The sequence below is a fragment of the Entelurus aequoreus genome, linkage group LG23 (assembly GCF_033978785.1).
Source record: "Entelurus aequoreus isolate RoL-2023_Sb linkage group LG23, RoL_Eaeq_v1.1, whole genome shotgun sequence".
Lineage (NCBI taxonomy): Eukaryota > Metazoa > Chordata > Actinopteri > Syngnathiformes > Syngnathidae > Entelurus > Entelurus aequoreus.
This window is the reverse complement of record NC_084753.1, coordinates 36,704,399-36,721,101: the sequence shown is the minus strand read 5'-3', so window position 1 is coordinate 36,721,101 and position 16,703 is coordinate 36,704,399. Positions and strand designations below refer to the sequence as shown.

General features: G+C 40.4%; 1 protein-coding gene across 1 annotated transcript; it reads right to left on the bottom strand.

Moving 5' to 3' along the window:
- Nucleotides 1–832: 832 nt before the first annotated feature.
- LOC133640666 (gastrula zinc finger protein XlCGF28.1-like) lies at nucleotides 833–13,037 on the bottom strand. Its single transcript, XM_062034219.1, has 2 exons — nucleotides 12,670–13,037; nucleotides 833–3,003 (listed from the first exon to the last, which is right to left on the bottom strand). The coding sequence occupies exon 2, from the start codon at nucleotides 2,951–2,953 to the stop codon at nucleotides 1,472–1,474; it is 1,482 nt and encodes a 493-aa protein (XP_061890203.1). The 5' UTR covers nucleotides 2,954–3,003; nucleotides 12,670–13,037; the 3' UTR covers nucleotides 833–1,471.
- Nucleotides 13,038–16,703: the final 3,666 nt, after the last annotated feature.

Here is a 16,703-nt window from a genome sequence, read left to right as displayed (position 1 = left end):
AAACAAATCATTATTGTCATTACTGCCTCATTTTTTTTCACTCTCTACTAATTCAAACAATTCTAGCACAAAAACATTCAGGATTTTCATACAAACAATATTACACATCCCCAAATGAACCACTTTATTATGGTATTAATATAATATATTATTACATTGAATATTCACATGTTTATAACAGTGCTGAACATTTTAATTTCCCCTCGGGGATTAATAAAGTATTTGTGATTGTGATAATTACATCACTCTCATAAAGCCTTTAAAGCTGAATATGTTTTTTACCATAGCTCAGCTTCACAATGTTGGAATATTGACTGCTGATATTAATATTCTTCTATTGTTTAGAATATTACACTTTACTCTTTTACTTTGCTCAAATGAACAGGATAGAAGTGTCTTTATTTGTCACTGAGTGTAACTATATATAATTATGTATATAATAATCTTCCATTCTTCACCTTCATTACCACTTGATTTAACTCTCATCTTATTTTATCCAGGGAGAACTTGACGATAAAAAAGATGGCTGCACATCAATAAACTGTCACTAAACTTCAATAAAACAAAATATATCATATTTGGAGATAGGAAACATGTAAAACAGAAATTATGATGGATAATATTGAAATTAAAGTAATAAAGGTAATCACATTTTTAGGAGTTAATATTGATGATGAAGTAAGCTGGACACTACATATAAAGAAAACATTAAAAACATGGAGTGCAATACTAAATAGAATAAAATACATACTTACAAATATTAACTACAATTATTGTACCCAACTTCAGTTGAAGCATACATTGTTTATTGCATAAAGGTATCATACATACATATAAAACAATCACAAAACAATATTTATATTACAAAAGAGAGTAGTACAGATAATTAAAAGAATAGATTATTGAGACCCAACAAATGATTCATAAAGTCACACATTTTAAAAGTAAATGATCTTGTATAAAAGACAACTGCTCAAATGATGTATAAAGTCAATAATAATATGCTTCCAGAAGTGGTCCAGAAGATGTTTCAGATGTGAACCAGTAAATATGAACTAAGAGGGATTTATGTGTACTCAAAAGCAAAGGTATGAACACATGTAAAACAAATATGTATATCATATAAAGGAGTTCATCTATGGAATCATCTACAATTAGAAATTAAAATATGTAACACTTCCTTATTTCAAAAACATATATAAAACACTGTTACGAATAATATATATTGTATGTAACATATTTTATGTACTGTTTATTCTCACGTCTTCAGTCAAATTGTTCTGTTCATTTTAAAGTACACAAATGTGTATATTAACTCATGTACTTGACAGAAATAAAAGCAGTAATCTGAAGTGTCTAATCTATAAATGTTAGAATCATATTAACAAGATGGTGTTACACACACAACAATGATGTCACACATGTTATATGTGCTGATGTTGTTAGAAAGTTTATTTCAAATCCTGCATCTTCATTTGCTGCTGCTGTTCTCACCAGCACACTTGTGTTTCTTACACTGGTACTTATAAGAGAATCTTTCACCACACACACTGCAACTGAACACTTTCTCTCCAGTGTGTATTCTCATGTGTGCTTCCAATTGCTGGCTTTGTATAAAACTTTTACTACATACTGAACATATAAAAGGTTTCTCTCCAGTGTGTGTTCTTATGTGTACTTCCAATTGCTGTCTTTTTATAAAACTTTTACAACATACTGAACATATAAAAGGTTTTTCTCCAGTGTGTGTTCTCATGTGGCTTTTCAAATGTTGACTATGAGTAAAATCTTTACCGCAGATTGAACATGAAAAAGGTTTTTCTCCAGTGTGTATTCTCATGTGTTCTTTTAAACTTTGATTTATTACAAAACTTTTACTACATTCTGAGCAGGAAAAAGGTTTTTCGCCAGTGTGTATTCTCATGTGTGTTTTGAAATGGTCCCTTTGAATAAAATCTTTACCGCAGATTGAACATGAAAAAGGTTTTTCTCCAGTATGTGTTCTCATGTGTACTTTTAAATTTTGATTCATCACAAAACTTTTACCACATTCTGAGCAGGAAAAAGGTTTTTCTCCAGTGTGTATTCTCATGTGTGTTTTGAAATGGTCCCTTCGAGTAAAATCTTTACCACAGATTGAACATGAAAAAGGTTTCTCTCCAGTGTGTGTTCTCATGTGTCTTTTCAAATTACTAGATTTAAAAGTTTTGTCACAGTGAGAACATGTGAAGTGTTTGTTGTCAGTGTGACATGTCTTATCATCTTTAGAGTCTTCATCATCAGTGTCAGGAGAGTGTGACGTTGTGTCCTCACTATCTGATAGTGGAGCTAAGAGCTTGTCTGCTTGTGATCCTCCACAGTGGTCTCCATCAGCTTCTGTTGTCATGTGTTGAGTTGAGCTGCTGCTTGGAGGCTCCGCCTCTCTCTTCTCCTCACTTTCACCTTTGACCTCATCATCTTCACTCTTCACAGGGACACCAGTCACTGGGAACTCCTCCAACCATTCAAGATGCTCTCCCTCCTGACTGATGCTGTGTTCCTCCTCTTCCTCTTTAATGTGAGGGGTCAGTGGGTCCCCCTCTTCCTCTTTAATCTGAGGGGTCAGTGGGTCCTCCCCTTCCTCCTTAATGTGAGGGCTCAGTGGATCCACCGCTTCCTCTTTAAAATGTGGTGTCAGTGGGTCCTCCGCTTCCTTTTTAAAATAGGGGATCAGTGGGTATTCCTCTTCTTTCTTAATGTGGAAGGGCTGTGGCTCCTCCATCCGCATCCTGAAGCTCCACTTCTCCTCACTCTCACCTTTGACCTCATCATCTTCACTCTTCATACTGATGAGGTGTCTCTTGTCTTCCTCTATGAAGTGGGGGGTCAGCCGCTGTTTTTCTTCATCTTTAAAGTAGGGGGGCTGTGGCTCCTCTTCTTTCACGTGGAGGTGCTCTGACCTCTTCTGCTCCATACTGGAGGACCCCTCCTGCTGCTCAGGTGGACAATGTTTTTCACAGACGTCTGCAGGACACAAAAAGACAAACACATGCTGGGATCGAAATATATAAGATTTTACCCATTCAGATTTCATTTTCGATTCGGTTATTTGTGGACTCACTTTTGCTTTCACATTCTGTAAAAAGGAGAAGAAACAGGTCGATTAGCATCAACTTTGACTAGTTGAGAAGTAACATGAGCGTACAAAGCCAACAGTGAGGTCTTAAGAGGCACAGATTTTACAGGTCCCCCATGAGGTGCCAGAGGGCCCTAAGGACAATATTCTGCTTTGAAAATAATCTATAAAATAAAAATATTTCTGGCAAGAAATTAACAAAATACCACATGTTATTTTGGGGCAATTACAAAAGAATGTCCACTGTAATACTCAGGGCATTCAATCAATCACAACTGGACCGTTAAACTGAACATACAGTATATACATAAATATACAGTATATATATATATATATATATATATATATATATATATATATATACACACATACCCCGCCTTCCACCCGATTGTAGCTGAGATAGTCTCCAGCACCCCCCGCGACTCCGAAAGGGATAAGCGGTAGAAAATGGATGGATGGATGGATGGATATATATACAAACCCCGTTTCCATATGAGTTGGGAAATTGTGTTAGATGTAAATATAAACGGAATACAATGATTTGCAAATAAATTTCAACCCTTATTCAGTTGAATATGCTACAAAGACAACATATTTGATGTTCAAACTGATAAACATTTTTTTTGGTGCAAATAATCATTAACTTTAGAATTTAAAGCCAGCAACACGTGACAAAGAAGTTGGGAAAGGTGGCAATAAATACTGATAAAGTTGAGGAATGCTCATCAAACACTTATTTGGAACATCCCACAGGTGTGCAGGCTAATTGGGAACAGGTGGGTGCCATGATTGGGTATAAAAACAGCTTCCCAAAAAATGCTCAGTCTTTCCCAAGAAAGGATGGGGCGAGGTACACCCCTTTGTCCACAACTGCGTGAGCAAATAGTCAAACAGTTTAAGAACAACGTTTCCCAAAGTGCAATTGCAAAAAATTTAGGGATTTCAACATCTACGGTCCATAATATCATCAAAAGGTTCAGAGAATCTGGAGAAATCACTCCACGTAAGCGGCATGGCCGGAAACTAACATTGAATGACCGTGACCTTCGATCCCTCAGACGGCACTGTATCAAAAACCGACATCAATCTCTAAAGGATATCACCACATGGGCTCAGGTTCACTTCAGAAAAACACTGTCACTAAATACAGTTGGTCACTACATCTGTAAGTGCAAGTTAAAGCTCTACTATGCAAAGCGAAAGCCATTTATCAACAACACCCAGAAACGCCGCCGGCTTCTCTGGGCCCGAGATCATCTAAGATGGACTGATGCAAAGTGGAAAAGTGTTCTGTGGTCTGACGAGTCCACATTTCAAATTGTTTCTGGAAATATTCGACATTGTGTCATCCGGACCAAAGGGGAAGCGAACCATCCAGACTGTTATTGACGCAAAGTTCAAAAGCCAGCATGTGTGATGGTATGGGGGTGCATTAGTGCCCAAGGCATGGGTAACTTACACATCTGTGAAGGCACCATTAATGCTGAACGGTACATACAGGTTTTGGAACAACATATGCTGCCATCTGAGCGCCGTTTTTTTCATGGACGCCCCTGCTTATTTCAGCAAGACAATGCCAAGCCACATTCAGCACGTGTTACAACAGCGTGGCTTCGTAAAAAAAGAGTGCGGGTACTTTCCTGGCCCGCCTGCAGTCCAGACCTGTCTCCCATCGAAAATGTGTGGCGCATTATGAAGCGTAAAATACCACAGCGGAGACCCCGGATTGTTGAAAGACTGAAGATCTACATAAAACAAGAATGGGAAAGAATTCCACTTTCAAAGCTTCAACAATCAGTTTCCTCAGTTCCCAATCGTTTACTGAGTGTTGTTAAAAGGAAAGGCCATGTAACACAGTGGTGAACATGCCCTTTCCCAACTACTTTGGCACGTGTTGCAGCCATGAAATTCTAAGTTGATTATTATTTGCAAAAAAAAAAAAAAAGTTTATGAGTTTGAACATCAAATATGTTGTCTTTGTAGTGCATTCAATTGAATATGGGTTGAAAAGGATTTGCAAATCACTGTATTCTGTTTATATTTACATCTAACACCATTTCCCAACTCATATGGAAACGGGGTTTGTACATATACACATGCATATATACAGTCGCGATCAAAAGTTTACATACACTTGTAAAGAACATAATGTCATGGCTGTCTTGAGTTTCCAATCTTTTCTACAATTCTTATTTTTTTGTGATAGAAACGATGTAAAAACATTCATGAAGTTTGCTTCTTTTATGAATTTATTATGGGTCTACTGAAATTGTGAACAAATGTGCTACATGTCCCTTGGCAAGTTTCACTGCAATAAGGCGCTTTTGGTAGCCATCCACAAGCTTCTGCTTGAATTTTTGACCACTCCTCTTGACAAAATTGGTGCAGTTCAGCTAAATGTGTTGGTTTTCTGACATAGACTTGTTTCTTCAGCATTGTCCACACGTTTAAGTCAGGACTTTGGGAAGGCCATTCTAAAACCTTAATTCTAGCCTGATTTAGCCATTCCTTTACCACTTTTGACGTGTGTTTGGGGTCATTATCCTGTTGGAACACCCAACTGCGCCCAAGACCCAACCTCCGGGCTGATGATTTTAGGTTGTCCTGAAGAATTTGGAGGTAAACCTCCTTTTTTATTATCCCATTTAAAGCACCAGTTCCATTGGCAGCAAAACAGACCCAGAGCATAATACGACCACCACCATGCTTGACGGTAGGAATGGTGTTCCTGGGATTAAAGGCCTCCTCTAAACATATTGCTGGGTATTGTGGCCAAACAGCTCCATTTTTATTTTATCTGACCACATAACTTTCCTCCAGAAGGTCTTATCTTAGTCCATGTGATGTCAGATGAAACAAAAATTGAGCTGTTTGGCCACAATACATTACATTATATACATTAGGGGCGGTATGGCGTAGTTGGTAGAGCGGCCGTGCCAGAAACCTGAGGGTTGAAGGTTCGCTCCCCGCCTCTTGACATCCAAAATCGCTGCCGTTGTGTCCTTGGGCAGGACACTTCACCCTTGCCCCTGTGCCGCTCACACTGGTGAATGAATGATGAATGAATGATGAATGAATGATAGGTGGTGGTCGGAGGGGCCGTAGGCGCAAACTGGCAGCCTCGCTTCCGTCAGTCTACCCCAGGGCAGCTTACCACCACCAGGTGTGAATGAATGATGGGTTCCCACTTCTCTGTGAGCGCTTTGAGTATCTAATAATAGAAAAGCGCGATATAAAATCTAATCCATTATTACGATCAATTGAAATCGGTACAATACCACCTTTGAAAAGCACCGCTTCCGCTCTTTCATCTGAGTGACTACAGGGTCGAGGCGCACACACAAAGTGCATACAAGCAATAACATGTTGAAGAGGAAGAAAGGCAAACAACTACAATTCTACTGGTTAATAATGAGGGTGTGAAGTACAATATGGAGGTATTTGGGCTTCAAAACTAACAATAAAGGTGACACTTTAAACAAGGAGGCACCGCGTTGCAAGTACTGTTTTACACCTTTCCTGCTTGTCGGCTCCCAGACCGTGGTCGAGGAGAGCAGGGGAGACCTTTCACTTTGGTCGGAATGACGAGGCCATCGATTAGTTACAACTAGGTCACTTTATTTGTAATTTCCACAGGGCACAAGCAGACATCCACCATGCTATTGACACTCCTGCACATGCTAGCGCTACCTCTCCTAGCTTGCCCACTCACTTACTCGTCTCGCACCCCACATACTGACATTCTTAAAGGAGCACACACACACATATGCTACTCTCACAACAGCTGCTTTAAAACACGCCTCGCCAAATGTGGCGATTAGTATTAGCACCTTTGCTTCAAACTGAGGTCAACATTTAAATAATGAACATTCAGATCTGCACAAGGAGTTATAAAGAGTGACAGGTAATCATGTCATTGTTACACCTGTCCTGCTGTTCGGTCCAGTGCAGACTGCTCTCATATGAAACGTATCTCAACTGCATTATGGCAGTTATTTGAAGTAACACACCAATTAATAAAATTTATTAAAAAGTAATTCCGCTAACAAGGCTCAAATTTAACCACGGCAACCGTGACAAAAGCCGCGACTGCCGTTGTGACTTGCCGCAATGCCCTAAAAAATTGACCAACATCGACGACAAGAACATGCCGTGACCGCCCTTGACTTTCAAGTTCAGGAGTTAATTGGGCTGTATTTCCAACTAGGACTTTCCCCCATGTCCCTTTAGGGGTGTTGTGGCAAAATGTGAATGCCTGCCAAAAATGTATTTCCTTCGCTGAACCTGCATTTTTGGCTTGGTGTGTCCACAGCGGATTACTAGGTGTAAGACAAACACTTTATCTTCCTGGTCATTGTATCGCTACGTGTTTGACATTATTTAAGACTTTATCGTGGGACAGTTTGCCTCTTCTGTGGTATTGATGAGATTTAAAGGAGTGTTGTTAGTCCCATCTTGATGTGATAAAACCTCTTTCTTGTTTGGAAGATACACACAATTGTAACTGTTATTTCTTCCTGCACACAATAAATATGTACAACGTGTGTGGATGTATTCATTTATGTAAAATTGTCATTAAATGTAATATTGCCTGAGAAAAAGTGATTCGACGTAATATTTTAATATTTACACATCGCATATTTACACACACGTATGTTACTAGAATACCCTTATGAGCATTACATATATCAAAATCAAGTACCTACTTTACTGTTTACTTGTTGAAATACCCTTTTAGAGCAAATATCTACCCAAATGGCCACTATGTTGCTGCCAAAAATTGATTTCAAGTAATATTTTGATATTGACACATCTTATCTCTGCATATTCTACTAGAATACCCTTATGAGCATTACATATATATAAATCTAGTACCTACTGTACTGTTTACTTGTTGAAATACCATTTTTAGAGCGAATAACTACCCAAATTGTCACTTTGCTGCTACCAAAAATTGATTCCAGATAATATTATTAATAATAACAAAATTGTCAGAATAATTGTATATAAGTTATAACACAACTGTGTGTTGCATTGAGTTCAGGTCCCCTGCGAGAAGACAAAAGCTGTCTTTCATCTTATCAAGCAAAAGGATTGTAAAACTCCACTCTGTGCGATGGGATGCGACATGGAGGTGTCGGTTTCTTTGATCTATTGACAGCCACAGGAACACCTTGTCCTGACCCGAGATCTACAAAGCGGAGAGGGAGCAGACCTGATGCAGCCCCAGGCACCTTTTCTTTGAATTGTTTATGACAGAGTGCAACAGCTGTTTACGACCCCCTTCCCTTTAGAAACAGCTGCAGCTATGTAATCAGAAAAGGCCCAAATAAAAGAGGATGCGTGGAACTCCCTCGTCAGAGCGTGGTGGGAAACTGTGCGAAGTTGCAGCCCAGACGTTTCTCCTCATGAGCTAAATTGAATCCTGTCTCTGTTTGATTTCTTTGCTTCTTGTCTTGTCTAATAGATGTCATCGGTGTTTGAACCTGACAAAAATGTCAAAGCATTTCTCTAAAACACAATATTATACATTCTGAAAATGTAAACGATAGCAAGAATATACCTAAAAATTTCAGAAAATTTCAGTAGCAAACACTTTGTTTAAAAGGTTTTTACTGTACCAAAATTCTAAATAACTAAAGCAAAATCACTGATAAACACTGGAAAACTGTCACTGAATGTCTTAGTGTGATGTCATTGTGTGACAGACAAATGGTACACAGTTTCCACATGGTGAGGACATTGATGGTCTGACTCACTGTCTTACGGATTACCTCAACTTCTGCGTAGACGTGATGCCCTGCTAAGACTGTTCTGTGCTACCCTAATAACAAACCCTGGGTAACACAGGAGGTTAAAGCTGTCCTCAACAAGAAGAAAGCTGCCTTCAGGAGTGGAGACAGGGAGGCAATGAGAGCAGCACAGCGGGAGGTGAGGAAGGCTAAGGACAGCTACAGGAAGAAGCTGCAGCAGAACAACATGAGGGAGGTCTGGGAAGGTGTGAAAACCATCACAGGCCACAAGACAAAGACCAGAGCAGTAGGGGGGACAATAGAGAGGGCCAATGAGTTGAATAACTTCTTCAACCAGCACGTGTCCTCCCCACCCCCCACTCCTCATCGCAGCCACCCCCTCTTCTTCTCCCCTCAACACGCCTCCCCCCCAGCCATGGCTGCACCCTCCTCCTCCTCCTCCACCACATCTACACAGACATTAGTCATCTCTGTGGACCAGGTCAGAGGTCAACTGAGGAAGCTGCATCCTAGAAACTATCTGGTGCGCACGAGATACATATCTAAAAAAAAATGGTACCCATGTCCCTTTAAGGGCTCCATGATTTTTAAATGATCAGCATGTCATCTTTTATGTGACATTGTTTTACAAATAAAGATTGCAAAAAAGAAAACTATGGTAGTGACAACATGCAGGAACATAACTGACGTAAAACAAGTAAAAAGGAAGTGACGTTGTCTTTGCGTACGGGTGCATTGATCATGTCTTCCTGAACCGATCTTGCAGGGATTCTAAAACTGTGGTACGTGTACCACTAGTGGTACGCGGGCATCACCTAGTGCAGGGGTCGGCAACCCGCGGCTCCGGAGCCGCATGCGGCTCTTTGACCACTCTGATGCGGCTCAGCTGCATACTTGCCGACCCCCCGATTTTCCCAGGAGACTTACGGATCTCAGTGCCTCTCCTAGATAACTCCCAGGGAAAATATGATCCTATTTTCACTCTAATTACTAAATTAAGGGCGTGCCCTAATTACACTGTAGTAATTGTTCTCTATAGCATTTACAACCAGCGTGCCAGCCTGGCCACATGTTGTATGTAGCTTTTACTTGCACACATAGAAGACAGCAAAGCATACTTAGTCATCAGCCACACAGCTTACACTGACGGTAGCCGTATCAAACAACTTTAACACTGTTACGTTACAAATATGCGCCACACTGTGAACCCACACCAAAAAAGAATGAAAAACACATTTCTGGAGAACATCCCACCGTAACACAACATAAACACAACACAACCAATACCCAGAATCACATGCAGCCCTAACTCTTCTGGTCTAGATTATACACCCCCGCTACCACCAAATCCCCCCACACATCAACCCCCCCCCCCCCCCTCCGTGCGTTGGTTGAGCGGAAGAGTTAGGGCTGCATGGGATTCTGGGTATTGGTTGTGTTGTGTTTATGTTGTGTTACAGTGCAGATGTTCTCCAGAAATGTGTTTGTCATTCTTTTTTGGTGTGGGTTCAAAGTGTGGCGCATATTTGTAACGTAACAGTGTTAAAGTTGTTTTATAAGGCTACCGTCAGTGTAAGATGTGTGGCTGCTGACCTAGTTCGCCTTGCTGTCACTTACGTGAGCAAGCTGAAACTGCATTCTACATGTGGTCGAGCAGGTACACTGTTTGGGCAGGCTGTAGAGGGCGCCAAAAGCAGTGCCATCACTCCCTGATATTCGGGAGTCTCCTGGAAAAAATGAGAGGGTTGGCAAGTATGACGCTATCAAGCGCCATTCATTCAAAACTCGCGGGCCGCACTAACATCAAATTTCCACATTAAAGTGTGTGCCGGTGCGTGTGTCTGAGACCCCTGGTTAACATAGCACAAAGCATTTAAGCTTTGTATGCAGTGTTTTTCATTTTAAATTTTAAAATGTATTTGTGGCTCCCATTATTTTCTTTAATTTGTGAAACTTGCCAAAATGGCTCTTTGAGTGGTAAAGGTTGCCGACCCCTGACCTAGTGGTACGCCAAATCTCATTTCATTATTTAAGTACAGTGTTTTATTTTCCTACATACAAACACAGTGTTACTGTTCAAACTGTGTGTAATGTTGGTGGCCCCCTGACACCCCTTCTCAAATGTCTATGCGACGTCAAGGCTTGGTTAGCCCAGAATTTTTTAATAATGAATGAGGGAAAAACTGAAATTTCCGTTTTTGGTGTGGCCCTCACTGACTTGGGACCATTGCAAAATGATGTGCGTCCCAAAGTCACCAGCCTTGGCGTCACTATAGACAGTGATTTTAAACTTCACAAACACGTCAATGGCGTTTTAAAATCGTGTTTTTATCATCTTCGTCTTTTAGTAAAGGTAAAACCCTTTTTATCTTTTAACCTTTTTGAACAAGTCGTGCATGCTTTTATTTCCAGTGGCCTGGACTACTGCAATGCACTTTATGCTGGCATTAGCCAAAAAGCTCTCTCCTGGTTGCAGTTAATCCAGAATGCGGCAGCACGACTTTTAACTGGGGCCAGGAAACGCGAGCATATAACCCCAATTCTTCAGAGTTTGCACTGGCTCCCTGTTCATTTTAGAATTGATTTTAAAACCTTGCTGTTTGTTTTTAAAGCTTTACATGGACTGGCACCTCAGTATATCTCGGACCTCATCCAAATTTACACTCCTGCGCGCGCTCTCAGGTCCGAGAGCCAGCTCCAGCTCGTGGTCCCCAAGACCAGACTTAAATCCAGGGGAGACAGGGCCTTCTCTGGAACACTCTGCACCTCCATGTTCAAACTGCTCCCACAGTGGAGTGTTTTAAGTCTCGTCTTAAGACCTACTTTTATTCTTTGGCTTTTAACACTACGTGAGTTGTGTGGTCCTCTGTCCTCTATTGTCCTCTGTGGGGTTTTTTTTTTTAAATAAATTTGGATTTCTATTTACTGTTTTAATTGTTTTTTCCCTTTAAAATCGTTTTTAATCATATTTATTTTATATATTGTTTTTATATTGTTTTTATATTTATTTATTTTTTGTTTTTATTCAGTCATTGGTGGAGCTAAGGAAAATACCTGAATATTGTTTTTAATATTGTTTTTAATATTGTTGTGCAGCACTTTGGAAACATTTTTGTTGTTTAAATGTGCTATATAAATAAAGTGGATTGGATAATGTTACAGTAACTAAAAATATTAAATATACTTGTTATATAATGTGCCTTCCTTGTTCTTTATGAATAATTAAGGCCTACTATGCTACTGTATTTTAATGATGTTCATGATGGTGGTACTTGGAAATCCAAGTATTTTCTGAGGTGGTACTTGGTGAAAAAAGTTTGACAACTACTGACGTAGTCACATTGTAAACTACATTGGCAGACACCATTTTGTTATACCCAATACATCGCGCTTCCAACGAGATCCCGTTTTTCCCCCCAAGTTAGAAAGTTCCAGAACTGTTCACGTTATACCATCTCATCTCATTGTGGATCATGTGAATGTTTGAAGTGGAACTAAATGTGATCTCTGAAAGGGGTACACATTATTTCCAAAGCAGGGCCCCCATCCACATATACAATACTAGTACATATCTGATGAAAAACAACATTATTTTTGTTATTTTAATTATAAGTGTGCCAAATCACCTATATTTGAACATTATCTAATGGAAATGACTGCTGTCTGATAATCACATTAATAACACAATAACAATCATGTGTCTGACTACACCTATTAATCAAAATTAATCTAACACGTCATGTTCATGTTAATGATGACATATAAAGTTAGTAAACATGTGAGAGTAAGAAGTAAACAAACCTGTTCTGTGTAACACAACTTGATGTTTCTTGAAAACAGCCTCCAGTAGTTGACGTAGTCTTTTGTTCTCTTCTTTTGTCAGAGAAAGTTCCTCTTTGTACTCTGCTATCTTCGCAAATGTTCACACAATCACAACACTTTACACTCACACTTGATCTTAACTAAGCGATGTGTTAAACAAATCCGCGTCTCTTTGTTAGCAGCTAACAAGCTAAGCTAACTAGCGCGCTAAGCTAACTAGCATGCTAAGCCAACTAGCGCGCTAAAACAACTAGCAAGCTAAGCGGGCCTAATAATCTACAAAGTTGACTGAGACGAGTGGAGTTTATCCTGACACGGAGGATGAATAAAGTGTAGTTAGTAGCGATGTGAGGAGATGTGCCGAGGCTTAGAAGCGTGTGTGGAGTAAAGGAGGACTTTGCTGCAAAGCGTATATCCTCCACGCATGCGTCACTTAGGGGCGGGGCCAAAGAGTCATAGTGATGGGCAAGTCATGAACGATTCATTCTAAATGTATGTTTTCATGGTGTCTACACAAAAAAGCACGGCAACAAATGATCCATCCATCCATTTATCTACCGCGTGTCCCTTCCGGGGTCGCAGGGAGTGCTGGAGCCAATCTCAGCTGCATTCGGGCGGAAGGCGGGGTACACCCTGGACAAGTCGCCACCTCATCACAAGGCCAACACAGATAGACAGACAAGTATATAAACTGTATTTGACTTTAAATCAGATAAATATAATTCGACAACAACAACATTATACTATAATTACTGGTTTGCTGGTTTTACTGGTGTAAAATTCTGCATCCGAGAGATCACAACCATTGCAGCCATGCGTCCAAAACGTAACATCATCTTGCAGGGACATAAGGACAAGCAAAAGTAAAGTGTCTGTTGTTTTACAATGTAATAATCTATTTAATAAGAAATGTTCAGAGAATACCTTTTTTTTCAGTATTTATTGGAAGCCTGAAAAGACAAAGGCCGTCTGTTTACAGGAGAGTGTCGGTGAGGCACACACCTTTTATCTTAGCTCAGGAATGCATGGGGGAAGGATTGGAGACAAGCGGGAAACTGTTAGTTAGGAAAAGTGTAGCTGCTGACAGAAGCACATTGTATATACAGTTGTGCTCATAAGTTTACATACCCTGGGAGAATTGATGATTTCTTGGCCATTCTTCAAAGAATATGAATGATAACAAAAAAACCTTTCTTCCACTCATGCTTAATGGTTGTGTGAAGCTATTTATTGGCAAACAACTGTGTTTACTCTTTTTAAATCAAAATGACAACAGAAAGTACCCAAATGACCCTGATCAAAAGTTTACATACCCCAGTGACTTTGATCTGATAACATGCACAAAAGTTGACACAAACAGGTTTGAATGGCTAATCAAGGTTCCAATCCTCACCTGTGACATGTTTGTTTGTAATTAATGTGTGTGTATAAAAGGTCAGTGAGTTTCTGGGCTTCTGACAGACCATTGCATCTTTCATCCAGTGCTGCACACATGTTTCTGGATTCTGAGTCATGGGGAAGGCAAAATAATTGTCAAAGGATTTGCGAGAAAAGGAAATTGAACTGCATAAAACAGGAAAAGGGTATACAAAGATATTCAAGAAATTGAGAATGCCAATCAACAGTGTTCAAACACTGATTAAGAGCACAACTGTATGTTGTATAATTTCATAGTTGGTTAGAGTAAATAAATACAATGTATAAATATAAGTTCATATTTACATATAATGTGATTAAAAATGTATCTCCTTAGGCTAATTCATGCAAGTATATGTTAACTTTATTTTTGTTACAAAACCCATGTCAATTGGAGGGGGACATATTTTTTGTTCCGGTTTGGTCACATTGTTGGGGGGACAAGTAATATGTGACGGAATAAGGGAAGCAGCATGAGACAGCAAGCATTCGATGTAAGAGGTTAATGGAGTCTCGGCTTGAAAATAAACTTTACTCCCTCGGAGTTTGTGAGGCCAATGAGGTATGATTCTTTCTGATAATGTATGTGAAATCAATGTGTTTTATTTTATGAGATGTCGGGCTAATTTTAAGTTCTGTTTTTCTTGTTTATTAGTTCTGACGGCATTATTTTGGCATTATTTTGGCATCGTTGTTAACGAGAAGAAGGCATGGCTGAAATAAAAGTTGGACCTTGAAAATTGTTGAATGTCATCGTATCAATTAGGACACAGATGGTGCCATGTCTCTCTTACACAGTGTCAGTCAGTTTACAATTTTGGGGCCCTGTTGCTCACCAAAATACTGACTTGATGGACCACAATGGAAACAAGCCTTTTGGCTTTTTGTGCCATCCATTTGCCTTTTTAAAGCATAACATGGATTAAATTCTTTAAGATGTCCATAAACTTCTCAATCAATCAATTAATCAATCAAACCCCCCACTTGGCCGTCAGTGTCCTGTCCGTTACAACTTCTTCACAACTCCCCAAGATAGGAGACACTCAGCATCCTTGGGAAGTGGACCCCAGGGGCTGGCCTATGTATGTTTATGTGGTGTTTTATGAGCCCTCACATTCAGTGGATGTCAGCATGATGGGACATTGTTTACCAGAGACTGGCTGGGTGAGGACACACAAGGCCCACGAAAAACAGGAACAACATTCTTTCTACAAAACACCAATTCTGATGCACCATTAGATACTGAAGTGAATTAATTAACTCATGTTTTGTTTTCCTCATGGTGAAGGTTTATATTCACCTTGGAGAAAGCGAACGACCAAGTTTAAGTAAATAGTACTATTTCAGTTTGAGCACATAATAAGATAAGGCCCCTTAGTTTGACATTAGCATGTGGGCTGGATCACTCCTCATAGGGAAGAGGCCCTAATTTGAACTTCGGAATACAAATTACTGTTAACAAAATGGCGGCGCGCACAGACGCAGCGGCTTACAACTCCCACTTTCGGTGCTTCCTTTTATGTTTTATAGTGTTTTGGTTATGTCTGTCTACCGTCGCGACACAACACAGTCGTCAAAACCTGCTGGACATTGGTTTTCTACACAGGATAGCTGTCTCGAGCGACTTCCACCGCTTGCACAACATACCCGACGAGATAGCGAGACCGCCAGAATCTCAGTGGATTGTTATCGGACCCGGCAGACGACGCAGGCGGCGGCGGGAGAGGAAACAAAAGCGGGGCTGCCGGTCTTGTCTCCTGGCGAGAATCAAAAAACGGCCCCACAAGCCTCCGCTGCTGAGCATATACCTCACCAACGCCAGATCTATGGTTCACCATGAATTGATAAACGCGGACCCCGACTTAAACAAGATGAAAACTTATTTGGGTGTTACCATTTAGTGGTCAATTGTCCGGAATATGTACTGTACTGTGCAATCTACTAATACAAATTTCAATCAATCAATCAATCACAAAATAGATGACCTAAAACTCGAGCTGGCTGGAAATAGCTACATCCAGGACTGCTGTTTTTTGGTAACTTCCGAAACCTGGCTTCACCCCCTAATCCCTGACGCTGCGGTGCAGCTAGCAGGCCGCACGCTGCTACGTCGGGACCGAAACGAGGACTCTGGTAGCAACAGTAGTAATCATCACGACAGTTTACATACCACCGGATGCTAATGTTAGCATGGCTCTCTCTCTACTGCTAAACACAATAAATGAACAACTACTTGCCCACCCCAATGGCGATCACATTATTGCTGGAGATTTTAATAAAGCCAATCTGAAAACAGTACTACCCAAATTTTACCAGTATGTTAAATGCCCAAGTAGAGGGGGGAACACTCTTGACCATGTTACTCCAACATCTAAGAGGCATATAGTGCCATCCCCCTCCCCCACCTAGGCCAGTCCGACCACCTCTACTTGCCGCTTCCCCCTTCCTACACCCCCCTCAGAGAAAGGACAAAAGCAGTGACAAAGACTGTTACAACTTGGCCTGAGGATGCACTCCCCCAGCTAAAGGACTGCTTTGCACACACTGCATGGGATATTTTTGAAGACCAAGACCTGCCCACACACACAGAGTCGGTA

What these genes read in the sequence shown, in the direction of transcription:
- LOC133640666 (XM_062034219.1), bottom strand. Translation starts at nt 2,953, where the DNA reads ATGGAGCAGAAGAGGTCAGAGCACCTCCACGTGAAAGAAGAGGAGCCA.